At 68.9% G+C, this 27,776-nt stretch overlaps 3 protein-coding genes across 8 annotated transcripts; 1 reads left to right on the plus strand and 2 right to left on the minus strand.

Moving 5' to 3' along the window:
* The first annotated feature begins 10 nt into the window (after positions 1-10).
* Positions 11-1,976, plus strand: LOC138686897 (heat shock protein beta-7-like). Its single transcript, XM_069792588.1, has 3 exons — positions 11-235; positions 1,018-1,169; positions 1,626-1,976. The coding sequence occupies exons 1-3, from the start codon at positions 94-96 to the stop codon at positions 1,812-1,814; spliced, it is 483 nt and encodes a 160-aa protein (XP_069648689.1). The 5' UTR covers positions 11-93; the 3' UTR covers positions 1,815-1,976.
* Positions 1,939-14,831, minus strand: CLCN2 (chloride voltage-gated channel 2). Of its 4 annotated transcripts, XM_069792584.1 has the most exons (24): positions 14,697-14,831; positions 9,937-10,093; positions 9,293-9,424; positions 9,050-9,178; positions 8,451-8,584; positions 8,284-8,361; positions 8,094-8,172; positions 7,357-7,482; positions 7,199-7,283; positions 6,983-7,084; positions 6,812-6,896; positions 6,579-6,734; positions 6,038-6,107; positions 5,739-5,849; positions 5,273-5,486; positions 5,042-5,175; positions 4,768-4,919; positions 4,581-4,686; positions 4,435-4,508; positions 3,815-3,865; positions 3,189-3,227; positions 2,862-2,966; positions 2,701-2,787; positions 1,939-2,609 (listed from the first exon to the last, which is right to left on the minus strand). In XM_069792584.1, exons 1-24 carry the CDS (start codon positions 14,745-14,747, stop codon positions 2,400-2,402), a joined length of 2,667 nt encoding a protein of 888 aa, XP_069648685.1. In that variant the 5' UTR covers positions 14,748-14,831; the 3' UTR covers positions 1,939-2,399. The 4 variants fall into 4 exon arrangements, 2 of the variants coding, with proteins under 2 accessions (XP_069648685.1, XP_069648687.1); XM_069792586.1 differs by lacking the exon at positions 3,815-3,865; XR_011326220.1 differs by lacking the exon at positions 1,939-2,609 and having other exon boundaries at positions 2,767-2,787; positions 4,577-4,686.
* A 2,131-nt stretch (positions 14,832-16,962) lies between these two features.
* On the minus strand, positions 16,963-27,432 carry CHRD (chordin). 3 transcript variants are annotated; one of them, XM_069792590.1, is made up of 25 exons: positions 27,300-27,432; positions 26,249-26,530; positions 24,921-25,203; positions 24,395-24,498; positions 23,710-23,833; positions 23,177-23,323; positions 22,978-23,095; positions 21,996-22,092; positions 21,749-21,890; positions 21,534-21,674; positions 20,914-20,996; positions 20,671-20,818; positions 20,457-20,563; positions 20,256-20,372; positions 20,012-20,168; positions 19,683-19,924; positions 19,482-19,595; positions 19,018-19,218; positions 18,840-18,933; positions 18,673-18,729; positions 18,462-18,565; positions 18,176-18,278; positions 17,902-18,056; positions 17,624-17,717; positions 16,963-17,459 (listed from the first exon to the last, which is right to left on the minus strand). In XM_069792590.1, exons 2-25 carry the CDS (start codon positions 26,471-26,473, stop codon positions 17,392-17,394), a joined length of 3,225 nt encoding a protein of 1,074 aa, XP_069648691.1. In that variant the 5' UTR covers positions 26,474-26,530; positions 27,300-27,432; the 3' UTR covers positions 16,963-17,391. The 3 variants fall into 3 exon arrangements, with proteins under 3 accessions (XP_069648691.1, XP_069648690.1, XP_069648692.1); XM_069792589.1 differs by having other exon boundaries at positions 23,710-23,836; XM_069792591.1 differs by lacking the exon at positions 26,249-26,530 and having other exon boundaries at positions 23,710-23,836; positions 27,300-27,321.
* Positions 27,433-27,776: the final 344 nt, after the last annotated feature.

Consider the following 27,776-nt stretch of genomic DNA (forward strand, 5'->3'; position numbering starts at 1 on the left):
TGGGCATCTGGCGGTGGCGGTGGTGGTGGTGGTGGCAGGCGGCCGGCCCCCTCCCAGCAGCCGGGGCCTTGGGGGGCGCGGGTGGCAGGCACCATGGCCTCGCTCGGCTCGGCCTCCGCGTACCGCGCCGAGCGCGTTGGCGCCTACGGCCAGGGGCACGGCGAGCCCCGCTTCGAGGGTGACCGGCGGCACGGGCCCTTCGGGGCACGGGCACACGAAGCCTTTGGGTACCCAGGTATCGGGGATGGGGGGGGGGGGCAGGGGGGGTCTCTGCTACCCCAGGGAGGGTCCCTCTCCAAGGGTTATCTGGCTGCTCTGTGCCTGGGCACAGCGTGGGACCCCCACAGCACAGACCGGGGGGGCTGGGAGGGGAACCCTGACTCTGTCCCCCCAAGTGCCCCATGACTCTCTGGACTGTCTTCCAGCCCTTCCCCCTGCCAAGTCCCTTTGTGCCCCTCCCCACATCCCCAGTAACCCTGGTGTCCCGAGGCCCACCGTGTCCCCAGCTCCCCCCCCCCGACCGCCCTCCCCATGTCCTTTCTCACGCCCCCCAGATCATCCTGGCTGCCCTGATGTCCACAGCCCCCCTGTGCCCCAGACTCTTGGTGTCCCCTGCTAGCTCCCACTTTCCTGTACACCCCCAGAGCCTCCCAGTGCCCCCCCCCAAACCATTCCCCCCAGACTTTCCTGGCCGTCCTGTGTCCCCAGCCTCCTGAGCCATTTCTCTGCTGTCCCCAGGTCATCCAGTGCCCCCAGACCCTCCCAGTGCCCTCGGGTACCCCCAGACCCCTCAGTGCCTCCTGCTACCCCAAGACCCCCACCCCAGACCACCCAGTACAACCCATACCCCTGGGGTCCCCAGTTCCCCCCCAATGTCCCCAAACCCCCAGTGCCACCCGCTACCCCCAGCCCCCCCTACCATGTCACCAGCCTCTCCCACCCACCCCCCAGTGCCCCAGCCCCTGGGCACAGTGCCCCCACGCCCCCGTGCCCAGCAGCCCCCCCCAATGCCCGCAGGGTCCCCGGGCACCATGTGCCCCTGCAGCCTGGGCACCTGGGTGCGCGCCCAGGGTGACACCTACCAGGTGGTGGCCGACGTCAGCCAGTTCGAGCCCTCCGACATCGTGGTGACCACCTCCAACTGCCACGTTGCCATCCAGGCTGAGAAGGTGAGGAACCCCAGGGGGGCAGCATTTTCCCCCCCGCACTGCACTAGCCATGGAGTGATGGGGGTCCTGGCCCACAGCACCCCCTCCTGCGGGGTGGGGGGGGTAACTGGGAATGGCCCCTGCTAGCACTGGGGTAACTGGGAACCGTCCTCACTGAGAATGCAGCAAGCAGGAACTCCCGCCCCGTTGCATTCTCTGCTGGTGGGGGGCAATTGGGAACAGTCCCTGCTGGCACTGGGGTAACTGGAAATTACCCCACCCCCAAGACTGAGGCAACTGGGAGCTGCTCCCTCCTGACATTGGGGTAACTGGGAAATGCCTGAGTCACTGGGTGACTGGGAACTGCCCTGCTGAACTCCCTGCTGGAGCCAGGGTGACTGGGAGCTGCCCCATCACTAGCACTGGGGTAACTGGGAATGTGCTGTGCCCCACCATGCCGGCGCTGCCTCCCCGCAGGTGGCTGAGGACGGCACCATCTGCGACACCTTCACCCACAAGTGCCAGCTGCCCGAGGACACGGACCCGCTCTCGGTGAGCTGTGCCCTCACCGAGGCCGGCACGCTGGTCATCACCGCCCGGCGCCGTGCCAGTGCCCGCCCTGGTGAGCCCCCACAGCTGCTGTACCGCAGCGAGGCCACGCTGTGAGCCGGCACCGGGTAAAGAAAGGCTTCTTGCCCCGAGTGATGCCAACCCTGGTGCCGTGGTGAGGCTCAGCCGGTGCCTGCTGGCTGTGCCCCCCCTGCCACCTCCAGCCCCTGAGTGCTCTGGCTCTGTTTATAAAGTCCTTTTATTAAATTAATATAAAAATCTCTGTATTTACATGGGGAGGGGTGCACGGCGGAGAGGAGGCAGGATCCCCCTTCCCAGCCATGAGGTGCTGAGGAGAGGGGCAGTGCCCACCCGTGTCCCTGTGGGCACCCCGACCTGATGCCCCTCTGCCCCCCCGTGCCACCCTGAGCAGGGACACTGCATTGCCCATGGAGGTGGGGGGGTGAGGGTGGTGGCCGTGCTGGGGGGCACCGGGGGCCTGGGGGAGGGCAGAGGTAGCGAAGTGGGAAGCCCCAAGAGCTGGCAGGGAGGCAGAGGGTACAGGAAGGCTGGGGGGCACCTGGCCAGCCCCCTGCACATGGCGGGGGCAGCTGCACTGGATTGAGGGTGCCCACCCCTACGCCGAGCCCGGTGCGAGTGGGCACAGGGCGGGCGTCCCCCGGCACCTGCCGGGGCCCCGTCTCACTGGCCCTTGGGGGTGTCGTCGTCTTCGTCGTCGCCCCCGGGACCGGCCTCGCGGGGCATAGGGTGGTGCTGGTGGCGGTCCCAGAGCTGGCGCAGGGCGGTGGTGTCGGGCTCGCCGGTGCTGGCGGTGCTGTCGCGGAAGCTGGCGAGCGGCGGGCGCACCTTCACCCCCTTGGCCGTCAGCGAGCCCTCGATGGCCTTGCGCAGCTGTGGGCACCCCAAACCCGTGGGCGGGCGGCTCTGGGTGCTCCCCCCCCATGCCCCTCCAACCTCCCCAATCCCCCCTCGCCCCGCTCACCTCCTTGAGGGACACCATGCCCACCAGGCGCCCGATGCTGGTGACGTACGCGTGGTCCAGGCCCAGCAGCGAGAAGATGGTGTGGGTCTGCAGGAAGAGGGGGCTGAGTTGGGGGTCTGGGGGGGGGTCCGGGCGGGGATCCGTGGAGGGCGCGGGCGCACCTTGTGCAGCGAGGTGTGCTCCACAAGCTGGAAGGGCGCGGGGTCGATCTTGGCGCTGCTGAAGTCCACCAGCTGGTCCAGCTGCTGCTCCTCCCACTCCAGGATCTGGGGAGGGGGAAGATGCCATGGGGCAGGGTGAGGGGGCACGGCCCCCCAGGGTGCCATCGAAGGCCCCCCACCCCCTCCCTGCACCTAGCGTTATGGCGACATTGGAGTCGTCCGCTCCCTGTGTCCCCCCTCCGCCCACCTCACGCCTCGGCGCCCCGTTGGGATCTCCGGGGTCCCCGTGGGCCGGAGGGTTCCGCCTGCCCCTGCCCACCCCCTCACCTCCGCCGGGGTCATCCTGTCACCCAGCTCCATCTCCTCCTGCAAAAGAGGAGAGCGTGAGCAGCACGGCAGGGCAGCGGGCAGCATGCCCGCACGCTGGCTGCAGGCAGGGCGCGGGCAGGGCGCAGGCAGGGCGCGAGCGAGGTCCGGGCAGGGCGTAGCAAGGCTGCAGGCAGCCGGTGGCCGGGTGGTGGCCGGGTAGGGTGCAGGCAGCACATGCAGGCAGGGTGCAGGCAGCACGCGGGCGGGTTGCGGGCAGCGCGCAGGTCAGGTAACGCGATTGGTTGAGAGGACCTAGGTCACACCGCGATTGGCCAAGGTGGGAGAAGCCGGGCTTGTGATTGGTGGAGGGAACGCAGGCTGTGCCACGATTGGCTGAGAAAAGTGGGGCAAATTCCATGGCCGTGACTGGCCGAGAGGCTCCGCCAGGAAGGTTTGGGATTGGGAGGATGCACACCGTGATTGGCTGAGCAGAATCGAGGCGGTCTGAGATTGGCTGCACACACGGGCCAAACATGATTGGCCAAGCAGAATCTTGCCAGGCCCCTGATTGGTTCAGAGATCCATGCTGGGCTCTGATTGGCTGAGAGGAAGCTGTGCCCAGCCTGCGATTGGCTGCAGCTTACCACGATGGAAATGCGGACGTGTTTGGCCTTGCGATAGGCCATGCCCTGGGCCTGGCACCAGGTGGGGAGAGACAGCGGTGTTAGGGCATGGCGTGGTGGTGCCATGGGCAGGGACGGGCAGGGATGGGCAGGGGAGGGAGAGGACCGGCAGGGATGGGAATGAACAGGGATGAGCAGGGAAGGGATGGGCCAGGCAGAGATGGGCAGGGAAGGGAAAGGATGGGCAGGGATGGGCAGGGATGGGCAGGGGTGGGAAGGAACAGGCAGGGAAGGGAAGGGGAAGGGTTGGGACAGGTAGGGATGAGAAGGGATGGGCAGGGAGGCCAGGGATGGGAAAGGATGGGAAGGGACGGGAAGGGACAGGCAGGGTTGAGCGGAAATGGAAAGGGATGGGACAAGAATGGGAATGGGTGGGCAGGGTGGGGCAGGGCGAGAAGGTATGGAAAGCTAATGGGCAGGAAGGGGCAGGGATGAGAAAGATGGGCAGGGATGGGCAGGACTGGGAAGGAGTGCAAGGGGGTGAAAAGGGACAGGAGTGATGGCAAAGGATGGCAGCTGGGAGAAAGGGTCAGGCAGGGACGGGAAAGGCCAGGCAGGGATGGGCAGGGATGGGCACTCACCTCGGTAGGCTCTGCGGCGCTGTTGGCACAGAAGAGGCTCTTGAGGGCGATGCCGGTGTGGTCGGTGGTGCCAGCTGCGGGCAGGGAGGGGGTGTGAGTGGGGGGACGCAGGGGAGGCTGGGGGGGGGGGCCGGGCGCAGACTCACCCGGGGGGCTCTCGGTTGGGCCACTGGGCACCCGCTTCAGCGCCGGCTTCAGGGGCTTGCGGGGGGCAGTGCGGGTGGGAGCACCCGAGGAGGCCTCCGTGCTGATCTGCGGGGGGACGGGGTGGTGGGGGGATGGCGGCGGGGGCCACCCTGGCCGGGCATCCCCCGAGGCGGCCGCCCCCCTCACCTGGAAGCGGATGCTGGCATCGGAGAGCCGGTGCCCGTCCTCGGCCAGCATCTTCTGCTGCAGGGCCTGGAGCCGTCGCTGGGGGCTGAGCTGGTGGCTGAGCAGGGCCCCCACCTGCGCCCGCTCAATGGAGCCCAGCAGGATCATGGACTCTGCCGGCGGCAGCGAGGGGCCACGTTGGCTCCTGAAGCCCCCTTTGCCATCCCCCCGCTGCCATCCCAGCACGCCCCATGGCCGGGGCGGGCGCTGGCAGAGCCCCCTGCCCCCGTCTCACCAGCCGACTCCACCAGCGGCAGGCTCTTCAGCTTGGTGCTGTGCAGGACGTGCTGCAGGTCCCGGTACTTGCAGTTGAGGGTGACGTAGCGGATGTCCCGCACCATGATGTCCTCCACCCGCACGTTGTATTTCCTGCCCAGGGAGGGTAACAGTGACCTCGGAGTAATGCCACCCCCTCTCCTGGTGCCTGGTGAGAGGCTTGGGGACAGGGCCGGGGACACACACTCACTCGTGGTGGCCCCAGCCCAGCTCAGGGAGGTAGGGCAGCTTCTTGATGCGGATGATGCTGTCGTAGAGGGAGGGCTGGAGGCTCTGGGCCACGGCGTTGGCCAGGATGACGGCAATCATGACGGGCAGGATGTGCGAGATCTGCCCCGTCAGCTCGAAGACGATGACGGCCGTGGACACCGTGTGAGTGACGGCACCTGACAGTGCGGCTGCCCCTGTGCCCGTCCCCGGGAGACATGGGGACGGCTGTCAGGTGCTGCCTGCCACGCTGGGTCCCCACCCCGGGTCCCCACCCCTAGGGCATCCACCACACCCAGAGCCCTTGGGACCTCCCAGGGACATCCCCAGTGGTGGTGTCACCCCCCGTCCCTGGGAACACCACTTCAGCCCTGGGGAACCCACCGGCCCCTTTGGAGCATCTCCAAGTGATGCTCACCATGGTGTCCCCGTGCCGGCCCGGTGCTTACCCACCACGGCGTAGCCCCCCGGCACGATGCGGTAGGTGTTGCTGTCGGTGTGGATGCCATCAGGGAACCAGGCTGCCATGCTTTCCCCCACCAGGCGCCCGAAGGCTGCCCCTGCCCACAGAGAGGGGCTGAGAGTGGGCATGGGGGCTCTCCTGGCACCCGGCCCAGCCTCGCGCCCTCTCCTCTGCCCCGGCGCTGCCGGGGAAGGGGACACCTCGGGACGCCCATGCATGTCCCAGTGTAGGCTGGCAGGCAGCTCCCTCCTCCTGCCATGCCCTTGCGGGGTACGGGGCTCTCACCGATGACGAAGACAGGCATGAAGGCTCCGCAAGGCACTGGGATGGTGGTGGCCAGGGCCGACATCCAGAACTGAGTGGGAGATGCAGACACCCGTTACTTGCTCCCCCCGGCCCGGCCCTGCCTCCTGCCCCTGCCGTGCCCCACAGCCGGCTGTGGTGGAGCAGCACATGGGTACCACACCGTGCCGTGGGGCAGCCCCGCTCCTCCCAGGGGCACCCTGCCAGCACCTCCCTGGTGGCATCTGGGAGCAGCCAGCCAGCACCTCCCTGGTGGCACCTGGCCAGGACCTCCCTGGTGGCACTGGGAGGCACCCTGCCAGCACCTCCTGCTGGCACCTTGGTGGGCTCTCAGCCAAGATCTCTTTGACGGCATGTCGGCAGCACCCAGCCAACACCTTGGTGGCCTCTGGGAGCAGCCACCCAGTGCCTCCCGGTAGCACCTTGCTGGCAACCAGCCGGCACCTCCCCAGTGGCATCCAGGAGCCCCTCCCCAGAGCCTCCTGCTGGCACCCTGGGGCTGACAGGGGCAGGAGGCACCCACCTTCATGAGGATGAAGACAACGAGGGTGACGAAGACGTTGGAGCGGGGGTGGCGCCAGGCCTCCAGGATGCCCAAGTACTCAAACTCATCGCTGAGCCCCTGCTTGGCCCACGTCTGGTTGTCGAAGAGTGTCACCAGGGTATCCTTCTGGGTGAGCTGGTGATGGGCAGGGGTCAGCTGGGGCTGGGGGTGGCCCCAGGATGGGGACTGATGTGCCCCCCCATGGCAGGTACCTGGCCAGCCATGAACTGTCCGAAGCCGGGCGGGAAGGTCAGCGTGGAGATGAGCAGGGTCACCAGGGCAGGGAAGAGCAGGCGCCTGGTGGGGTGGCACAGGGTGGGAGAGGTGACGTTGGTGCAGCCCCAGCTCCACCGCCCCGGTCCCGGGAACTGCTGGGCACCTACTTCTTCATGAGGAAGCGGTTGATGGTCTTCTGGCGGCGCATGAACTGCACGATCTTGCGGTTGAGGTAGACGAAGAGCGCGCCCCCGAAGCCGCTGGCGATCCTGGGCAGAGGCAAGGGATGAGCACCCACATGTCCTGCTGCCACCACCGCCACCACCATCACCGCCACTGCCACCCCGGGGCCATGGGACGGGCGCCGGGGTGGCCGCACTCACCCGATGACGGCGAAGGCGGGCAGCTCCTGCAGGTCGAAGGGGAAGTCAAGGCGGAAGCGGGTTTTGAACAGCGCCGTGATCGTCTCTGGGGGACAGCAGGGGTCAAGGGGGCTGGGTGGGGGGACCCCCGTGCCTCCCCCCCCCCACCCCGGAGGTACCTTCGTCCTTGTTCCAGACGGCGAGGACGCGGAAGATGAAGGCGCTGAAGGTGGCGGCGAAGAAGCCGCGCCAGTAGTTGCGGACGGCGAAGAAGGTGGAGGTGACCTCGATGCTGAAGAGGACGCCTGGCACCGGGGGGAAGCGCACGAGGGAGGCGGCGAAACCCAGGTGGGTCCCCGGCGCCTGGCATGCTTCCCGCCCCGAGCCCACGCTCGTGCACGGCCCGCAGGGGTCCAGCTGGGCCCACGGCCACGCTATGGGGCGGTTCAAGGGCTTCCCTGGCAAAATGTGTGACCGGTCCCCGGCTGGCCACAGCAGGCATGGCGGAGCAGCAGTCGGCGCGAGCAAGAGGGTAGCATGGGGACGTGAGCAATGACGAAATGGGTGGCGCTGGGGTCGGGGGGGGTGGCACGCAGACAGACGGACGGACAGACAGATGGGGCAGCGCAGCAGGCAGAGGGCAAGGAAAGAGTTAGACACGTCACCAACCTACGGGCAGGGCTCAGCGGGGCCGGAGCAGGGAGCTCCCTGGAGCGCAGGGCGGCAGGGGAGAGGACGAGAGCAGACGTTACACCTCCGAGAGGATGGTGCCCGCTCCTCCCTTCCTCCTCCCCACCGAGCAGCACTGCCCTTTCCCATGCCAGCCGTCCTGGGGGTCCTGTTTGCCTCACCGGGCAGACCCCGGTGCCCGGGTGGGAGGTGCGTGGGGGTGCGTGGGGGCCCAGGGTGACCCTACCTCCGATGGGGGCGGCGAAGCAGCAGCCGACACCGACGGCGCAGGCGGCCGCCAGCATTTCGATGTTCCTTGCCTCGTTCTGCGGGCGAGCCAGGGGTGAGTGGGCACTGGCCCCCCACCCCCCGTGCTGCCAAACCTGGTGGGGGGCACAGGTGGAGCCCCCCCCCCAGGGCCAGCCCACCCTGCTCACCTCGTAGATGCCCCCGAAGAGGGAGAGGAAGCGGCTGAGTAGGGCCGCGCACATGCTGGCGATGTGGACAAAGGGACCCTGCGGGGACAGCAGGGGGGCTGAGGATGGTGCCCCCCCCCCCCCCCCCCCCCATCTTCTGCCCTCCCTGCCCCGGGCACTGCCCTCACCTCCTTGCCCAGGGGCATGCCGCTTCCCAGGGCGCACGTCAGCCCGATCACCTTGGCCACAAAGGTCTTGAGGGTGAGGTATTCCTTCAGCACGACGCCCCGCAGGATGGTCTTCATCTCAGGGATCCCTGAGCCTGGCACCGCAGGGAGAGCCTTGACCCATGGCCATGGAGGGGGAACACTGGGGACCCCCTGCCCCCTAGTTCTGGGGGAAATCCTTGATGCTCTGACACACCCCACTGCCATAGGGAGACCCCAGAGACACCTCTCGTCACAGTACAGTTGGCAGGAACAGCCCCATGGCCATGTAGGGACAACCCATAGCCCTGCAGGGACCCCAATCCCATAGCCCCCAGGAGTCCCTCTGAAGGCCAGCCCATAGCCATAGGAAGACCCCTAAGACCCCCCAGACCCAAAGCTCAGGAGGTCATCCACCCCACAGCCCCCAGAAAACCCTCTGAAGACCAGCCCATAGCCCTTGGAAGACCTCCAGGACTCCCAACCCCACAGCCCAGGAGGACACCCAGGCAGCTCCCAACCCACAGTCCCATGGAGGGGACACCCCGTTAGGGTGCAGGCAGCCCCCCACGGTACCCTACCCACGGCCTGGGGGGCAAGGATCTGGGTGAAGCCGGCTGAGAAGGTGATGAGCACGGTGGGGTAGGTGACCCAGGCCAGGTACTGCAGCAGCACGTTGGTGTCCAGGCCCCCGTACATCCACTTCTGGGCTGTGGGCACAGCCGGCCAGGCGGGTCACAGGTGGCAAGGGGCATGGCACGGCCCTGCGGCATGGCCACCCCATGCCCTGCCACGGCCCCAGGAACCCACCAGTGCCCACTCACCTTGGAGGCAGGTGGCGATGGCGAAGTCCATGGCCCAGCTGACCAGCGCCATGACCAGCCCCAGGAGGATGAGGAAGACCCAGTCTTCACCCACCTTGGAGATGAGGAACCGCTGGCACTGCAAGGCACAGACTGCGGGCACAAGGGCAAGCTCAGGGCCAGGCACCCCGGGGATGGGCACGCCGGGGTGGCAGGACCAGGCTGGCAGGTACACAAGAGCTCACAACCGGTGGCACCGACCCAGCACCACCGGCACCGTCCGGTGCGGGAGCACCACCGTGCCCAGCCGTCACAGCCATACCACAACCACCGGCGGGCAGGATCGGCGGGCTCCGGCTGCGCACAGCTGCACACGGTGCCGCCAGGCACGCACCTCCCACCAGCACGGCCCCCCTGGCACGGCCCCAGGCAGAGGGGCTGGGGGCCTCCGGTCCCTGCGGCGTGCCCGGCTATTTTAGGCCATTGTGTCCCCGCTGCCCGGCGGGCAGGTGGCATTGTCCTCGGCGCCGGTGTCCCATGACAGCCGGAGAAACCCTACCCGCCACCACCGTGGCAGGGTGGGCAGCCGTGCCTAGACCAGGTGCTGCCATGGGGCTGTGCCCACCGGTGTCCCCCCCCATGGCCCTATCCCCCGTGGCCCTTACCGCGGCAGGGGGCACAGCGGCCCTGGGTGTACTCCAGCAGCTCGGAGGGGCGGCGGGGCCGGGGGGTGTCCCCCTCCCCGTGCCCCTGCTGCAGCCGCAGCCGGGCCGCCTCATCCTTGGCGAAGGTGCCCAAGTCCTGGGTGTAGCGCCCGTACATCTGGGGGAGAAGTAGAGGGGGGGTGTCACGGGGGGCTGGCACCCCAGCTCTCATGCCCAAGTGGGGAAACTGAGGCAGGGGAGCAGCGGGCGCGCTGGTATGGCCTCCCAGCACTGGGGGGGTGCCAGGCGAGGGGACAGGCGGCCATGGTGCTCCCAGGAGAAGGGGCAGTGGTGCTTCTGGGTGCCCGCTGGGGTGTCAGAAGAGGCCAGGTAGATAAGGAGCACAGGGATCGATGGAGATCATTATGCCCATGTGCCCTGTGCAGGCAGCTGGCACCACTGGTACCAGGCCCCAGCCCCACCCATGTGCTTCAGGCACCTCAGCCACCTGGTTGAGGGTGGGGAAGGGCCTCTGGTGATGGGAGCACGGCCAGTCTGGCTGGGAAACTCTCTGAGGGCTGGTATTGGGGTTGTGCTGGTGCTCTGCAGGCGCCTTCCCTCGGCATCACTAAAAGCAGGGCTGGGATGTCCCCCCCGGGAGGCAGCCTCAGCAGACCACACATGACATGAGCTGGCTGGTCTCAGCCAGCAGCAGGAGGCAGGAGGGCAGTGGGGGACACGGCATCAGGTACAGGGTGGTCCCTAGGCTATGAGGAGGGGGTTTGGGGAGCAAGGGGATGCAAGCGGCTCTGTGCCTCCTCCTTGGCTGCCTCCTGCCTGGCCATGGCACGTGGCCTGGCCCTGGCAGGGAGGTGGCCCTGGCAGTGCCCCCCATGCCGGCCAGGAGCTTTTGTGCCCGTCCTCCCTGCCGAGCTGGGGGCATTTGTCCCGCACTGGCGGGCACTGCCAAGGACTCGGTTGCTTGGTTTCCGCCTCGCTCCCCCCGGCACGACCTGAATGCCAAGTGCCAGAGGTTGGCCCGGCACAAAGGGAGGCTTCAGGGCTGCAGAGGCCCTGCCAGGCTCCCACGTCGGGGCGACGTGAGCCCCATGCCGATGGTGTGCCCACCCGCCATGCCGTGCCAGCGCAGCACGTGGCTGCCCAGCCGGGGCGCAGCCACCCTCCTCCGTGGCATGGCCCGTGCCGGCGCCCGGCAGAGGGGCAACGCCACGGGTGGGCACCACGCTTGGCACGTGGGCAGCCCGGCCCTGGCTGCCAGCAGCGGTGCCCGTCCCGGATGCCTGGGTCCCGTTCACACCCCCCTGGCCTGCTGGCACGTGCCAGCTCCCCGTGGGGCTGGCGTGAAGGTGCATTTCTCACGGGGCATCGCTCCTGCCCAGGTCCCTTTGGCAGGGAGCAGAAAGCAGCCAGAGCGGCGCCGGATGGATTCGCTGCTGTCTAATACCCGGGTTGTGCTCGGCAGCGGGAGGGAGGGTGGGGAGGCAGGCGGGGGGGTGGAGGCACATTCATTTCCATTGCTGACCCTCTCCTGGCATGGCTTTTCCCCCAAACTCCTGCTCAGCACGGGCTCGGTGGCTCCTCGCCCTATGGAAACGTGCCGGGGGGAAGGCACGCGCCAGGCGGAGATGCCGGCACAGCCACCTCGGGGGGGGCCGGATCCAGCATCGGCTGCCAGAGGAGGACCCCAGCCCCGCACGGGGCCCTGTGTTCAAAGGCTCCCTTCGGGCGAAGTTTGTTTCCTCTGGAAGACGAAACGGGCCGGCACCCTGAGGAGTGCTGTCCCCCTGCCAAATGCCCGCCTCCCCCGGCCCCACTGCCGCCCCACAGCCGGCCCCGGCCGGGACCAGGGCACCCCCAGACTGAGTGGCCCCCCAAACCGGCTCCGTGCCCACCTCCTGGGGCCGTGCCGGGGGCTGCCACGCTGCCCCCCGGCTGTTGGGGCACCCGGCAGGATGCCCAGCCCCAAGGGGTCCAGCCTGGTTGCGGGGGGAGGATTTTCCTCTCCCCCCTTCCCCTCGTTTGCAGCCTACCCCACCTGCAACAGCAGGGATGCAAGCGAAGGGGTCGTGCCACCCCGCTGCCACCTGTCAACCCGTGCCACCCCTCTGCCCCGTGCCACGGCCCCGCAGGTAGGACAAGGGACCCCGGGGGTGCCCCATGTCGGGCAGCCACAGTTGCCGTGCTGGCAGCCCTGGCACGGCTGTGGGGCCGTGGTGAAGGCCGGTGGTGGGCTCTCTCCTTCCTCCTCGTCCTCGTCCTCCTCCTCCCGCTCGAGTTATTTTTCCACAAAGGCCTTTTGAAACACAAACAGCCCCGGGACTCCGGCCTCCGCCGCGAAGCAGCTGAACAATCACAGTGCCGGGCGGGCAGGGAGCGGGCACGGGGCGGGGGGGGGGCGGCTGGTGGGGGGGGCACCCGGGGACACAGGCGCGGGCCAAGGCCGCTATGTCGACCTCGCTCCTGCGGGCACCGGCCGTGCCGCAGCCCCCCAAGCAGTGCCAGCCCACGGTGCCCGCTGCGTCCGGGCGATGCTGCGCCTGCGGCGGGTGCTGGCATCTGGTGCTGCCGTGTCCCCGTGCCACCCTGTCCCATAGCGCTGAGCTTGCTTGGCAGCGGTGCCCACCTCCACATGGCCGATGCCAGCCAACCTTCCCCCCAAACCGTGATGCTGATTGAGGGGGGGGGTACCCCGGGCTGGCAGCAGGCAGGCGGGGACCGGGGGGTGTTGTGTCACGCTGCCCGTCTTAGCCGGGCTCTAATCGCCCTGAGCGGCTCCGCAGTGAACAAGGGCAGTTTGTCAAGCTTAATCCCCCCTCCCCCGGGGGCCCTTTGCTCCCCACCTCGGCAGCCTGGCATGCGGGGGGCACTGGGGCCGGCACGCACCCCAGCACCTTTGGCATGGCCAGGGGGTCCTCACGGGCACCCGCCCAGCATGGGGTCCCCAGGGAGGGACGCTGTGGCCTGGGGAGACCTTCAGGGCTGGGGCTGTGCCAGCCCCCAGTGGCACCATGGCCATGGCACCCCGGGGCTGGTGAAATCTGCGGGGGGTAAGGACGTGGCGTGGGGATGGGGCTCTTTGGGCATGGCTGGGCACAGCCCTGTAGCGTGGCTGTGATGCCCCGGCTGTGGGCACGGGCAGCAAGAGCTGTCTCCCGAGGGCTGTACCCAGGGCAATCTGGCTCGGACCAGCCCGTAACGGGCTCCAGCTGGATCCTGACCCTCCTGGCAAGTGCAGGCAGGAGCTGGTGGTGGCTCAGATGCACTGGGAAGGGCCGGGCACCCTCCTGCCCAGCATGCGCCCAGGTGGCTCCCAAAAGCCAGGCGTGAGGCTGTGGGACAGGAGCCCGCACCCAGCCTCACCCACGAGCCCCAGGCAGTTTCCCGAGCCTCGCCACAGCCCAGAGGCCATGGGGATGGGCGCCCTGGGGTGCCCAGGGCACGGGTGCTACCCCGCCCGGAGGAAAGGAGGGCAAAGTCTGCCGGCACCATGCAACGCTGCCCCGATGCCAGCCCAGCGTGCCTCTCCCCTCCCATGCTGCCCGCAGGCTCCTCTCCCCCGCAGTGCCCGGCTGGGCTGGCCTCTCTGCCCAGTCACCGTGGACACAGCGCTGGGGGCGGCAGTCCAGTGCTGGGGGGAAGAGGCACCCCCACGGCTCGCATCGGACGATGCTGCGCACCCCTGCTTGTGCCCCTGGCTGCTCCCTCGCTCGGCCCTGCCAAGGAGGCACCACGGGGGCGATAAGATCGTGGAGATGCCGGCACAGCCAGGGCTCCCATGGCCAGCCGGTGCCCCACAGCCACCCAACAGCGACGGAGAAGGAGCAGCTTGGGGCGGGCACTGAGGGGAACCCTCAGACAAGGGCTTTGGGTGCTTGGAAAGGCAATGGGAAGGGCGCCTGATGCAGCAGTACCCTGACACCGTCCCGTGCCCACGCGCCGGGTGGGCAAGCCTCAGCAGGGCCGGCCCCGCTCGCAGCAACCAGCTCAGGCTCTCGGCAAACTCGGGCAGCCGTGGGCATGGGTAGCCTGCAGCAGCTCAGCCCCCCGCTTCCCTGCCCACCTCCCCAGCCCTGCCTGTCTGAATGCCTTTGCCGGGGCAAAGTACCCATTTGCTAAGCCACCCTGGGCACCATCCCAACCAGAGGCCAGGGAGAAGCACCTTTGCCTGAGATGTCTGAGAGCCGTGGGCAGCGGAGGGGCCGTGGGCACAGTGGGGAGGGAGGACACCTCCGGGACAGTCGGGCACCTGGGTGCCAGCGGGGAGGCCTCTGAGGGGAAGGCTTCGTAAACATGGGGCTAAGGTTGCAGGCAGGGGAGATACACTATCTTGGGGGCAGAGGGCCGGGGACACGCAGCGCGGGGGGTGAAATGTGCCCGGGCGATGCCTCTGGGAGCCCCCACAGGGTGGGCATCCCCCCCTCCCAGCGATGAGGGGTTTTGGGGGGAGGGAGGGATGAGGTGTGCGCAGAAGTCCTGCCCCTGGGGTGGGGGCTCGGTCGAGCTCCCCCACCGCCGGGGGGGGGGCCGTGGGGTGGCCCCCCTGCCCCAGCACCCTGCCCAGCCGCAGCCCGGAGGCGGCACCTCAAACCGGGCCCGGCGGAGCTCATTGGCGCTGCCACCCTCAGCGGGGCAGCACCCACAAAACCGCCCATCTCCCCCAAGGCGTGCCCCGCTCTGCCCAGTGCCCCCCACCCCCCGGGGCGCCCGGTGTCCTCCGGTGCCCCCCCCCCTTTCCCGTGCCCGGTGCCGGCCGCACTCACCAGGGTCTGCTCATACTGCAGCGCCCGCTGCGCCTCGCTCTCGGAGGCCATGGTGCCGCCGCTCCTGGCCGTGCCGGTGCCGGTGCCGGTGCCTGCGGCGGCAGCGGCGGCTCCTCCCGGGCCGTGCGGGGCGGGCCCGGGGCACTGCCCGGGGGAGGGACCGGCCGCGCTCCGCCTCCACCGGCAGCGCCCGGCACCGGCAGCCAGCGCCGAGCACCCAGCGCCGGGCGAGGGGCAAGGGGGTGCTCGGGCGGGGGGGGGGGCTCTGCCCTGCAGCGGGGTCCTTTCCGCCCGTGGGCTTTGCTCCCAGGTTTCCCAGCTGGGGAATGGCACCCGTGGGCAGGCAGGCGGTGGGTGCAGGTGGCGCGGGGTGACCGGGGGTACAGCTCCCTGTGGGACACGTTGCTCCCTCCTCCCACGGGCACAAGGGGCTGGCGTGGGGCTGGCATTGCCACTGGTCCCTGCTTCCCCGTGGTTTTTCACCGGTGGGATGTGGGCAGCGGGGCAGGGAGGACCGTGCTGAGGGCACTGCGGGCAGCCAGCTGCCAGGCTCGTGGCCGTGCCTGGCTGGGGGTCAGATCTGGGGGGCAGAGTGCCACCTCGGCACTGTGGGGGCTCACCAGAAGGACCCCAAGGGTGGCAGGGAGCTCATCCTTACCGTGGTGCCGCTCAGCGTCCCAGGACTGCCAGCCCCAGGGAAGGAAGGTGGGCTCCGCTCTTCACTGCCAAACCCACTGGGCAGCGGCAGCGCAACCCTCTCCAGAGGGGCACACGGGCAGAGCTTGGCACCGGCGATCCTCGGGCAAGATGCTCCGGCATGGCAGGTTGGCTGCCGGGACCCCCGTCTCACTGCTGCCACGGGCTCAGGGGCAGCCGGGGCAGCCGGCAGGGCCGAGCTCGCCCTGCTCCCCAGGGCACCCCATGGCACCTTTGTGGCAAGAACTGGGCACAGGGAAAGAAAGAGCTGTGGCACTGCCGGGCTGGTGCTGTGGGACCAGGAACGGGCTAGTTCTCACCGCCCGGGTGCCACCCTCCAGTTTGACGTTCGCACCCCCAAGGGTGGGTGATGATGGCCGGGCTGGGGGCTGGGATATTCCCTGCGCCAGCCTGGGAGGGTTCATTGCCGGACATGAACCAGTTTGTGGCAGGGAGGTGATAAAATGGGCTGCCTGCTCATTGTGTCCCCGGGCACGGAGCTCCCTCCTCGCTCGTCAGCTCCTGGCACTGCCCCACAGCAGCCAGGACGCTCATCCGGAGGGGCAGCCCTGTGCCAGGACACACGCTCTGCCCGCTGCCGCCAGCGTGCCCGGCTGCAGGCCACCAGTACACTGCAAGGCCGCCACGGGTGCTGCCACCCTGCTGGCACGGGCACCCATGTGGCCCTGGGCATGCACGGGGCAGGACACCTGGCTCAGCACCCAGGGCTCTGGGCCAGTCCAGTATGCCCCAGTGCTATCCTCCCAGTGCCACCGCTGGTGCAGTCCTGGTGTAGGCTAACACTGTCCCACTATGGTGGTGGTGGTGTGCCAGTGTGTCTCAGTGCTGCCCCAGTAGAGCCCAGTGTTATTTCCCCTACAGCTCTGGCACTGTTCCAGTATAGCCCTGGTGCTATCCCAGTCATCCCAGTGTATCCCAGCACAGCACAGTGATGTCCCCAGAGGTGCTCCAGTCCCCCACATTGGGGACCAAAGGGCAGGTGGCAGAACTGGGGCTCCCATGGGCCCCATGAGCCATGTGAGGCCTTAGGCCAGTGCAGCTGTACTGGGGTGACTGGGGGAGCCCTGCACAGATGTGGGTGGCTGTATGGCACATCCAGCCCCAGGCATTCGGCTTGCTGTGGGTGCTGCAGGCAGGCACCTCCATGGGTGTCAGCTGGCTCGGGGCCCCGGGCTGGGCTCTTTGTGCCACCGCAGAGGTGTGGGGGACAGAGCCCTGCTGTCCCCGTGCCAGCAGGCGCCATCGCCAGGCGCTGCGTCTGCAGCCTCTGCCATGGACACAGGCAGGGCTGGCATCACAGCCCCGGCCATGGGCACTAGACCCTGCTCTGGTCCTGTCCAGTGCCGCCCTACAAGCACCACCCCAAAGCCCATGGGGGGTGCCCACAGCCTGGCACTAGCTCCCAGGTCCCATGCCCCGCAAATACCCCCCCCCCCAATATACGCACCCCCAAACACAGCAAGGCAAGGGCCTGCAAATCCCACCAGAGGCCAGCTTGGGATGCAGGGGCACAGCGCTGTGCCTGCTGCTACTAGGAAAAGGCGGGGAGGAGGATGGGCAATAGCTCTGGTTTTAATAAATACATCGGGACCCCCATCCACGGGCACCATAAATTATGTGACGAGCCCGGCCGAGCCAGTGCGGGCGCAGCAAGATGGGGGCCGGAGGGATTTTACACTATGTACAAGGTAGGCACGATGCCCGCTGTGCCTGCTGGCCAGGGGGGCTCGGAGGGGGAGGGCAGCGGGTGCCCCGGCCTCCACCAGCCCAGCCGCTGCCCACTGGCACAAGTGGGCAGGGCAGCCCCAGCATCGCAGCCGGGCTGAGACGGGGTGCCCAGGCTGGGCGCCTGGCCGCATCCACCCTGCCGTGCTCCTCTGTGCCCCCCGCCCTGCGCGGGGGCAATGGGTGGCGGGGACCCCCCCACGGCCGCCTGGCCTCGCTGTGTGCTCGCCCCGCTCCGGGCAGTGGTCACTGCTCAGCGGCTCCATGCCTCCGCTCTGGCATCATGGACCTTCTCCCGTGCATCCGGGGGGGCATCGGGGGCTGCGGTGGAGGAAAGCGGGGCTGAGAGACGGGCATGATGGGTGCCAGGAGGGCGCTTGGGTTGGTCCCAGCCCTGGCTCGGCAGCCAAGGGCGCCGGGGAGGTGCGTGGGCCACCGCGGGGTGTTTCGGGGAGCAGCGCCCACGCGCGAGCGCTCGCACTCACCGCGGCACTTGGCGCAGCAAGGGTTGTCCCTCGCGGCAGGGCTGGCGCAGGCGGCCGGTGGGCACTCCTGGCGCTGGCAGTGTGTCTCCCCCGACTGCGGGGCAGAAAGAGGGGCTGAGCACGGGGGTTGGGGGGCTAGCAGCTCCTCAGGGCAGGGGTACGGTGGGTCCCTGGGGTGCCACCCCAGGCTGCCCTCCCACCCATCCCCAAAGCACTGGGGACTGGCACAGGGCTGCCTTCTCCTTCACCTGGTGCCGCCCAAGGCTTGGCACACTCACCACACACCAGCACAGAATACACTTCATTTCTCCGAAGGGGGGCACGGAGGGGTGCCAGCTCTCATTGTTGAGGTACCAGCGGCGCCCGAAGCGGCACGCCCGCGGCCCATCCGCCTGCATGGTGTCGGACAGCTCGGGGACGCTCTTCTCTGGGGCTGCAGGAAAGGGAACTGGGAGGCTGCCCGACCGTGGCAGGGGCACCCCACGGCGTCACCAGTGGTGGCATGCCATGGCCGTGCCTGGAGAGTGGAGGGCAGGAGGGGATTGCAGGTACCTGGGCACTGTTTGCAGCAGTCAGAGGGGCTGGCGCGCACAGGGTTGGCACAGGTGAGCCGCGGGCACTGCACCTTCTCACAGTGCACTTCGCCCGTGGTGCCCTGTGGAGAGGGTGGGGGGCTCAGGGGGGGCACGAAGCAGTTGGTACAAGGCATGCGCCCCCCACCCTGGTTTGAGCTCCTGCTACGGTGCCCGGCAGCTCAGGGCAGCCACCATGGGTGCCAGGGCAGCTCTGCTGCCAAACCAGGGTGGGGGTCCAGAGGGGAACTAGGACTCACACTCACCTTGCAGGTGCAAATGGCACATTTGATGAGGCCAAAGGGGGGCACGACAGGGTGCCAGCGGGTGCCAGAGCCTCGCCATGTCTTGTCCCCATCGAAGTAGCAGCCTGGGAGAGGAGGAGGAGGTGGGCACAGTCCCCATGGGGGGAGCGGGGGTGCGAGAGAGGCCACGGGGACAGAGCTGCCTCCTCGTCCTGTGCCCGCTGAGACTCACCCTCACTACTGTCCCGTGCCCGCTCCAGCTTCAGCTCCTCCTGCTCCATCTTCCTCTCTGCAAGGAAGAAAGGAGGCCGTGAAGGGGTGCAGAGGCTCAGAGAGCCTTCTACCCACGGGGAACCTCCCTGCTCCCCCAGCCCCATAACCCCCCTAGCCCCCAGATACCTTCGCAGACAGGGCAGCACAGCTCCTCGGGGTGCACCTGGTGGGTACAGTTGAGGGGCTGGCACAGGATGGGGTCACAGATCACCGTGCGCTTCTGGGGGCAGCAGGTACAGGGTTCGTTACAGGGGGGTACTGCTGACGGGTGCTGGCCCCCAGCTTGCCCTCCCCCAGCCCATACCTGGCAGCTGCAGATGGAGCACTTCTTGTCATAGTCAGGTGCCCAGCGGGTGCCGTGTGCCCGGTGCTGCCCCTCAAAGAAGCAGGAGTTGGGGTCCTTCTTCAGCTGCTCCAGGTCCCTGGTCTTGGCACCCTCAGAGAGCTCGGCCTCCCCTGGGGCCAGGCGGGTCCCTCCTGCATGGCACCGGTTGGGGATGTGCACCTGGAGGGGGGCAACGGGCAGGAAGGTTGCCACCACTGGGGGACCCCGCTTTTCATGCCGATGCCCGGCCACCCTCCACGGTCTGGGCTGGTGGAGGAAGCACCCACGACCACAGTACACATCACGCCAGGCTGCTGGGACGATGTCACGGCATGCCTTCCACCCTGTGCCCTTCTCACCCTGCTCTGAGCAGTGCCACCCAGCTGGGGACCCTGAGCTTTGCTGGGGATGAGCAAGGGCGCCGTGCCCATGTGGAAACCTACCCGTCCCCGCATCTCCCCGTGTGGGTGGGCTTTGGTGCTGACTTGCAGAAAAGCAGTGCCCTGGGCCAGGTGCTGCAGCAGGTCGGCATCCAGGTCCTTCACCACCCCCTGAGCCTGCCGGGGTGAGAGGGGCACCGTGGTGGGGCATGAGCGCTGGCCCGGTCCCCGCTGTGGGGTGCCCCAACCAGGTGCCCATCTCACCTCGGTGCTGTAGAAACCCTTGAGCAGGCGCTTATGCTGGTGGGGACGGGCACCCATCTCACCCAGCTCAGCTACTCCGTGGAGGTGGGCACTGACGGTGCCATCGGCCGGGCGTCCCAGCCCCGCCACCGAGATCTCGTAGTGCAGGTGGCAGTGCTCATCCAGCGAGAGCCAGGCGTGCCCCCCGGCCCCACTGCCCACCGGGGGGGACACCAGCTGCCCTGCCAGCACCACGGGCATCTCTGCGCACAGACAGGGGCCATGGGAGGTGGTGGGCAGGGGGGCTGCCCCACCACCCCCATCGCCACCCCTGGTGCCCCCCCGGGTACCTGTGTAGCGGGCGAGCAGCCCGCTGTAGGGCAGGGAGATGACCTGGCCCCGCAGCTCGCCCTCCGCCCAGTCCTTGGTGGCCACATTGAGGAAGAGCTCATTCTGCAGCAGCATGTGGGCATCACGGGCGCTGGGGCTCTGCCAGGCACCCCGGGCCTGCCACCGGCGGGAGACCACGTAGGTTGGGACAGGGACTCACACAAGGTCACCGTGCCATCCCCCCCAGTGCCACCCAGTGCTCACCAGCCCATCCTTGTAGCTGGGCGTCATGTCGAACAGGACGTTCCTCTTGCTCTTCCGCCGGGGTTTGGTCTCCAGCGTGATGCCCACTACCTCACTGGCGGTGCCCACCACCTGCACCTGCGGGAAGGGCACCGAGGGGCAGCGCCGTGGGGGGAGACACCCCTAGGAACCCCAGGAGGGAGACGGGTGCCCTCCGCTTACCTGGTACTCCAGGGTGCCATTCTCGTGAAGCGCCAGCTTGGCCGAGCCCACGGCCCCCGTCTTGGTTGGCAGCAAGGCATCCGCTCCACACAGCACGCTTTGGATGGCTTCAGCCCGGGGAGAGAGGCACGGGGTGGGGAGTGTGTGTGAGGTTGGCATGGGGGGGGGGGAATGGCCACCCCCCTGCACCCCGGGGTGCCCGCCCCGTGCTCACTGTCACAGCTGCGGCGGGTGGTGATGGTGCCCGCCAGCTGGCACGCGTGCCGGCCCTCCGTCTCGGCCACGATGCGGAGCTGCCCCTGCACCAGCCACTGCAGCTCGTGGGCAGACAGCTCGCTCAGCACCTCTGCGAATTCAGGGTCCTGCCGGAGTGGAGGGGGGGCACAGTGGCACGGCTCAGCCCTGGCACGGCGGGCACTGTGGCTGCTGGGGCACGTGGGGGAACAGACAGCTTTACCTCCACGGTGATGTTGGCGCGGACCTCCCGTAGCGTCTGGCCCTGGTGCAGGATGCGGACCCGCAGCGGGACCCAGGGGGATTCTGGCCATGGCAGAGCGAGTTGGACCCGCTGGACCAGGGGCCTGCGACCACTGTCCCTCTGCCCCCCAAACCCATCCCTCTGTGCGCACTGCCCCCAAACCCCTGCACCCGATCCCCCACTTTCTTGCCAGCTGCCTGCCCTGTCCTGCACGCCTGGACCCCTGCACCCCCCATGACCCCCACCATTCCCCCCTGCACCCCCCAGATCCTTGCACAACCCACATCCCAAACCCATCCTTCTGCGCACCGACTCCCACCCCATACAACCTCCAGCACTCCCTGGCCCCACACCCCCCCCCCATAGGTACACACCACACACCCACGCACACCCCAAATCGTGCAACAACCTCTATGCACAGCTTAACCCCCCCCCCCCGCCATGCCATGCAGAGCCCCTATATCCCCCCGACCTCACAGATGCTGACCCACGCATCCCAAACCACATACGTGCCATGCACTGACCCCCCCCCCCAGCCCTACACAGCCCCCCCCCCCCGGCAGTGCCAGGCCCCACAGAGTGTCCATGCCCACTCTCACCCCTGGCACCAGGCTCCAGCAGCCCTCGGGCCATGAGGATGAAGTGCAGGTTGTTCTCGGTGTCGCTCAGCGTCAGCATGGCCATGCCCCCAGCGCCCAGGTGCGTGGGGTCCGATGAGGTCAGGATGGCACCGAACGTCTCTGTGCGGGGAGAGGGGGCGTGAGGGGCATCCCAGTGGGCACCCACCGGCTGGGCACGTGGGAGCCAGACTTACCTGCGAAGAGCGCCCGGTGCTTGAGGATGTGCCCGTGGACCTCTCCGGAGGGCTGCGCCCGGGTGATGAGGGACACGCGGAGCTGCTCCCCCCGCAGCAGCTGGATGTTGGCTTTGGACACCGTCCTCCACATCCCGCAGAGCTGCGGGCGAGGGTAGGGTTGGTCAGGGGCCGGGGGGGCACCGTACACCTGGGCAGGGGGAGGAAGGGGCACCGTGTCCCCCCCTGTCCTCCCGGCCCCTCTCACCATGCCATCCTCGGGGGCAGCGCTCTTCTGCACGGGGTGTTCGAACAGCACGTTGCCCTCAGGGTCACTGAAACGCACCCGGCTCGGCCGCCCCAGCCTGCGGGAACCCAGGGGGTGAGGAAGGACCCCCCACTCCCCTGGCACCACCATTGCTCAGCACCGGGCACAGGGGTGTGTTGGGGAGGGCACACGGGGGTTACCCAGTGATTTGGGGTGGGCAAGAGAAGGGTGACATCCCCCTGGGGTGCCAAGCGCCACGCTCTGCCTGCCCATGCCCAGGCTGGCCCAACGGTGACGTCCCACCGGGTGCCAGCTTGGCACGGGCCCCCTGGGCTCCCCTGCCCCAGAGCGGTGCCAAACTGGCACCGAGCAGGAGGGGGGTCCCCGCCGGGAAAGGCGGCAGGGCAGCACCCGCTGGGAGCCGAGCGCTTGGGCCTGGCTGTAAATTAGGAGCATTTTCGGCTCCGTTTGGCTCCCCCGGTCGGAGCTGGAAATTAGTCACCACTTTACTATGCAAAGGGGCCTGGAAGCAAGGAAGAGCAGAAGAAACTGGAGCGGGATGGAGGGAGGGAGATGAGAGGCTCGCGGGCATCCGGGGAGGGCATGGTGAGGATGGGGAACCCTGTTGACAGCGCCCCGGTGATGCCTGCCGGCAGAGCCCACGGGGTGCTCTGCCTCACTGCGCCGGCATCCTCCGCGGAGCCCTGGAGCCGTTCCCGTTTGTTCCCACTCCAGACCTGGAGGCGAAGGGGTGAGGCCTGGCCGGCGCTGTGGGTGTGCCAAAATCCCGGCAACTCGCCCAGGTTAGACCCCCAGCCCATCGCCCCCCTCCCCAAATCTCTCGCCCTGCCAATGCAAGGCTGTGGCACCGCAGGGGGGATGTCGGAAGGGAAACTGAGGCACAAGCACCACTGCATCCCCCCCTTTTCCAGGGGGATGCCCACTGTGCCAGCCTGGGCAGCGGACATGGGGCAGGACTCACCGCTCGTAGCTGATGGAGAATAGCAGGTAGGAGCGCAGCAGGGTGAAGCGAGCCTTGGCCACTGCACTGGACGTGGGGTGCCATGGCTCCGGGCCGCTCGTCAGCAAGGCCACAAACTCTGGGGAAGGGAAGCTGATGATGGCGGGGAGCGTGGGGGGGTGCCCAACACTGCTGCTGCCCACCCGGGTGGGTGGCTCACCTGTGCGGGCATCGTCACGGGCCAGCCCCTCGGAGCTCAGGTAGGAGCGGTCGTTGTAGGGCTTGTCCAGGTCGTCCTCCTTGTCCTGGAAGTACTCGAAGGTGTCGAAGGGGGGTGCGGGGCTCTTCTCTGGGGGGCCTGGCAAGGCTGGGATAGGGTGGGCACAGGAGGAGACCATTGCACCAGGCTGCTTGTGCCCAAGAGCTCGGGGGGGCGGCAATAATGAATCCCCCCTCCTGAGATAGACTGAGATGTGCCCTGTGAATCACCGTGGGGCTCTGCGCTCAGGTGTGGGGGGCACGCTGGGCGCTGGCAGATGGACAGGCAGGGTGTTTAGCCCTGTGCACCCTCTCTCCGCACCCCTCCCCGGGTGGTTTGGGGACGGCTGTGCCCATCAGGGCTTCCCCCTGCCCAGCACCTCGCAGGCACCCCTCCATAACAAAGCGAGCAGCCCTTTTTGAGGGTGCGTGCACAGTGCTCCCTTTCCCATGCCCACGGGGGACCCTGTGGGTGCAGGGGGGGGCTCCCCTCACCTTTGGGGCAGGTGTGGCAGCAGTGCCCAGGCAGTAGCGTGGCCCTGGGGCAGGCGGGCACGGGGCAGTCCTGCTTCATGTTCTTGCAGTTCACTTTCCCCGCTGGCTTCCCCCGGCGGTTCCTCTGCTGCAGGGTGTGTGTGTGGGGGGGGCGCACAGCCCGGGAGAACCGTGCCAAAGCGTGCCAAGCCGTGCCAAGGTGTGCCCCCCCTCCCCGCACAGCCTGGCTCCCCCCATGCTGGCCCATCTGGAGGCTCCTCAGGCAGCCCGGACACCTTGCGCAGCCCCCAGCTGCCTGTACGGCAGCCAAGCCCGGGCCCCCTCCCCACGGCCCCCAGCCCCCTGCCCAGCTGTGCGCGGCCCCGCCAGCCCCGGCCTCGGGGGGCTGCTCGGAGGGAGGGAGGGGGCCGGGGGGCCATCCCCGAGGAGGGGGAGGAGGAGGAATGAAGCCTGATCCTTTAACCCCCCCCCCTTTTCCTCCCCACTGCCGCGGCGAGGGGGCGGGGGGGGGTATCCAGGTGTCTGGCTGGCCGGAGGGATCCCCGCTTCCCTTTTCCATGAGGGGGGGCCGTGTATTGAATGAAGGGGTCGAACTTCCCCCCCCACCTCCCTCCAGCCCCCTCCCCGGCAGGGCCGGATCGTGGGGGATCTCCCGTGGGAAGGGGGGGGCGCGGGGGCAACTCACCGGCTCGCAGTGGCAGATAACGCAGCGCATGACCCCGAAGGGCTCCCCCAGGTCCGGGTGCCACGTCTCCTCCAGGGCATAGAATTGCCCCCCGAAGGCGCAGCCTGCGGAGACACCCCCCCCGCCACCCACCCACCACCACCGCCGCCCCCGGTCATCTCCGGGCCGCGGGCACCCCCCTGCCGCAGCCCCGGACAGCGGCCGGCACCGCCCCGCCACCCGCTGGGCACGGCGGCCGCTCCCGCTCCCGGTCCCGCTCCCGGTGCCGCTCCCGGTGCCGGCCAGCCGCGGGAGGCGGAGGGGGGCGGGGGGAGGCCCGGAGCGGGATGTAGGGTGCAAGAAGAAGGGGAGGGGGGGTGCAGACATGCGGTGCAAGGACTGGGTGCGGGTGGTGGGGGGGGGGGTCGCACGAAGCGGGGGTGCGGGCAGCGGTTTGTATAGGACGGGGGGTACCGGGAGCGGGGAGGGAGGGGGTGCGGGGGGGAGGGAAGCCGGAGGAGGGAGGGGGGGGGGACACAAGTCCTACCTGCCGCCCCCCCGGGGGGCAGCGGGTCCGTGTCGGGCCGGATGGGCAGGGCGAGCTTGGGGCGGGCGGCGCGGCCGGGCAGGAGCGGGGCGAGCAGCAGCAGCAGCGGCAGCGCCGGCAGCAGGGCGGCGCGCATGGTGCCGGCCGGCCGGGGCAGGCAGGCGGCCGGGGGCGGGGAGGGGGGGCCGGGCGCTGCTGCCTGTCGCTGCCGCCGCCTCTGCCCGGCCGCCGGCTCCGGCTCCGCTTTATAGGCGGCGGCATGGGCAAGCGGGAGCTGCGAGCCCTGTGCAAACAAAGGCCCCGCTAATGAGGCGCAGGCAGCGGCCGGTCGGGGGGGGGGGGGGGTTGGGGGGGTGGGGGGAGGACGCGCCCCCGTCGCGCTCTGACACCCACCCACCCCCCCCCCACACACGGCCCCCCCCTCGCCCCGCCGCCAGCCCGGGTCCTGGCCACGCCGCCCCCGCCGGGCACGGGCCGTCCTGGGGCACCCAGCTGTCTCGCGGGGCACGGGGTACCCCCGGACTCGGGGTGTCCTGGGGGACCCCCCCTATCCATTGTCTACCTTCCCCCGGGCACGGGGAACCCCCGGGTGCAGAGCATCCCCACTCACATGTCAGCCCCAGGGCATGGGGTACCCGAGGGATGCCTTCAACCACATCCCCTCCTCCCTCAGGGCACAGGGCACCCCCAGGGGCTGGGCATCTTGGGGAGACCCCCCCCCCCCCCAATCCACAGAACACCCACCGGGACACAGGGCACTGTGGGGACACCTCCACCACCATCCATAGAGCTTGGGGTGTTCCTGGGCACTGGACATCCTGCGTATGCCCCCATCCACATGCTTCCCCAGGACATGATGACCCTGCTCCCAGGAGTCCCCTGTCCACATAAGCCCACCCAGGAATAAGGCATTTGTGGGGCACCCCCATTCAAACGCCCCCCCTCCACAATCCATATTCTCTCCCCTGGCATGGGGCATCTCCTGGGCATGGGGCATCCTGGGGGCTCCCCATCTACACAGCCCACCTTCAGGCATGAGCCCTTCTGGGGCTCATTGGGCCCCACCCAGGCATGGGATATCCTGGGGATTCTTCCACCCACGCAGTCCCCTCCCAGGCCGCTTGACGCCCCAGGACACAGGGCACTGCAGGACACCGTCCATCCACACAGTCCCCCGTGGTGCATGGACCCCCTGCAGACCTCTCCCCCGCAGCCAGTCCCTCCCCAGGACATGCAGATCCTCCATCCACTTGGCACCCCTGACCATGGGCCACCAAAGCATGCCCCCCCCCCCAAATCCACACCGCACTCTGCAAAGTCACACGCACCCCACAACTTGTGCCCTCAACATCCCCAAATCCCTCCGGCTGCTGCCCACCCCAGGCAGAGAAAGGCTCCAGAGCGGGACCCTGGGCTTCTGCCCACCAGTGACAGTGGCTGCAAGGGGACAGGAGCCCAGATGCTTGGGTTCCCTTGCTCGGGGAGGGAAGGGGGCAGCCGTGGAAGAGGCTGAGAGAGCAGCACCCAGCACCGGTCCCACTCTTCATCCACATGTGCCCAGGCTGGCGAGGGTGGCAGCGGTGGGTAGTGAGCAGACACCATGGAAAAGCCTGGGGAGAGCATCATCCAGCTGGGGAAACTGAGGCACACACTGCGAGGAGGGGGGCCGGTGGAGAGGGAGGCCAGCATGTGCCACCCGTGTCCCTGCCATGCCACCCCTGCCAAGGGTGGCAGCGAGGGGTGGCGGGTGCGTGGCGGGCGGGCGCCCAGAGAGGGGAAGGCGGGTGGGGAGGGGAGGAGGGGGAAGTGCGGGGCTGCCAAAATCAACTCCGGGCGGTACAAACACCCGGCCAGCTGTGCGGTGTAGCTAGGGAAACACGGCACAGCTGGAGCACAACAGGCCCCTGCCTCCCCAGAAGGCTCCTCCTGGGCCTCCCCGCGGCCTGGCGAGCGGCTGGGGGGGCTGCAGCCCACCGCCCGGTGCCCCCAGTACCAGCCTGCATGGGGTTGCCCATCCTCGGCTCGCCTGCGGCCACCCCATACCATTCCCTGCCCCGGATTGGCATGTGTCCCTGTGCAGTGGGCACCTCTCCCAGGGAGGGCAGTGGGGCACGGGGGCTTGGCTGTGCCGGGGATCTGCCCCGTGGCAGGAGCTGGCACTGGCATGAGGCAGCGAGGAGCAGCTGGGCTTCCCCCGGCGGGACTGCCCACTGGCATCACCAGGGCTGGGACGCTGCCAGGGCCCCGGGCATCCCCCGGGCATGGCCGTGCCTGACGCCCTGCTGCTCGCAAGCACTTTCTGCAAGCGGGGACCATGCCCAGCAGCATGGCAACCCCCAGCCCCATGCCCTCCCCGCTGTCGCCAGCAGTTCCACTGACCTGTCCCCTCTCCTCTCTCCCGGTGTCCCCGCTGGCCTGGGATCTGGCAGTGTGGTGGGCAGGGGAGGGCTGGGGTCTGCGTGGCTGTGCCAGCGTCACCGTGCGGTGCCCGCTGCGGCCCGGCAGCAGCCCTGGGGGACGGTGGGACGCGAGCGGGGCCGAGCAGGGAGGAGGCGGGCGATGGCTCCCGGCCGCCCCGCTGGTGCCAGGAATCCGGCGCTGGCTCCGCACACCCAGAGCTCGTCACAGTCTCCTGGCTCGGCCACGGGACGCGGGGAATCGGTGGGGGGAAGCTCCCTCCCTCTTCCCAGGGAAAGGAAGGAGAGACCGGGAACCTGCCTGGCTGCGGCCATCGGCATGGGGGAAACTGAGGCACGGGATGGCAGCATGAGGGAGAGGGGGGCTGCAAGGGTGTCCCGGCGCTGCCAGGCTGGGACCAGGCTGGTATGCTGGCATGGGGCCCGGCAAGGCAGGAGG

The sequence above is a fragment of the Haliaeetus albicilla genome, chromosome 9, assembly GCF_947461875.1.
Source record: "Haliaeetus albicilla chromosome 9, bHalAlb1.1, whole genome shotgun sequence".
In the NCBI taxonomy this organism is placed as follows: domain Eukaryota; kingdom Metazoa; phylum Chordata; class Aves; order Accipitriformes; family Accipitridae; genus Haliaeetus; species Haliaeetus albicilla.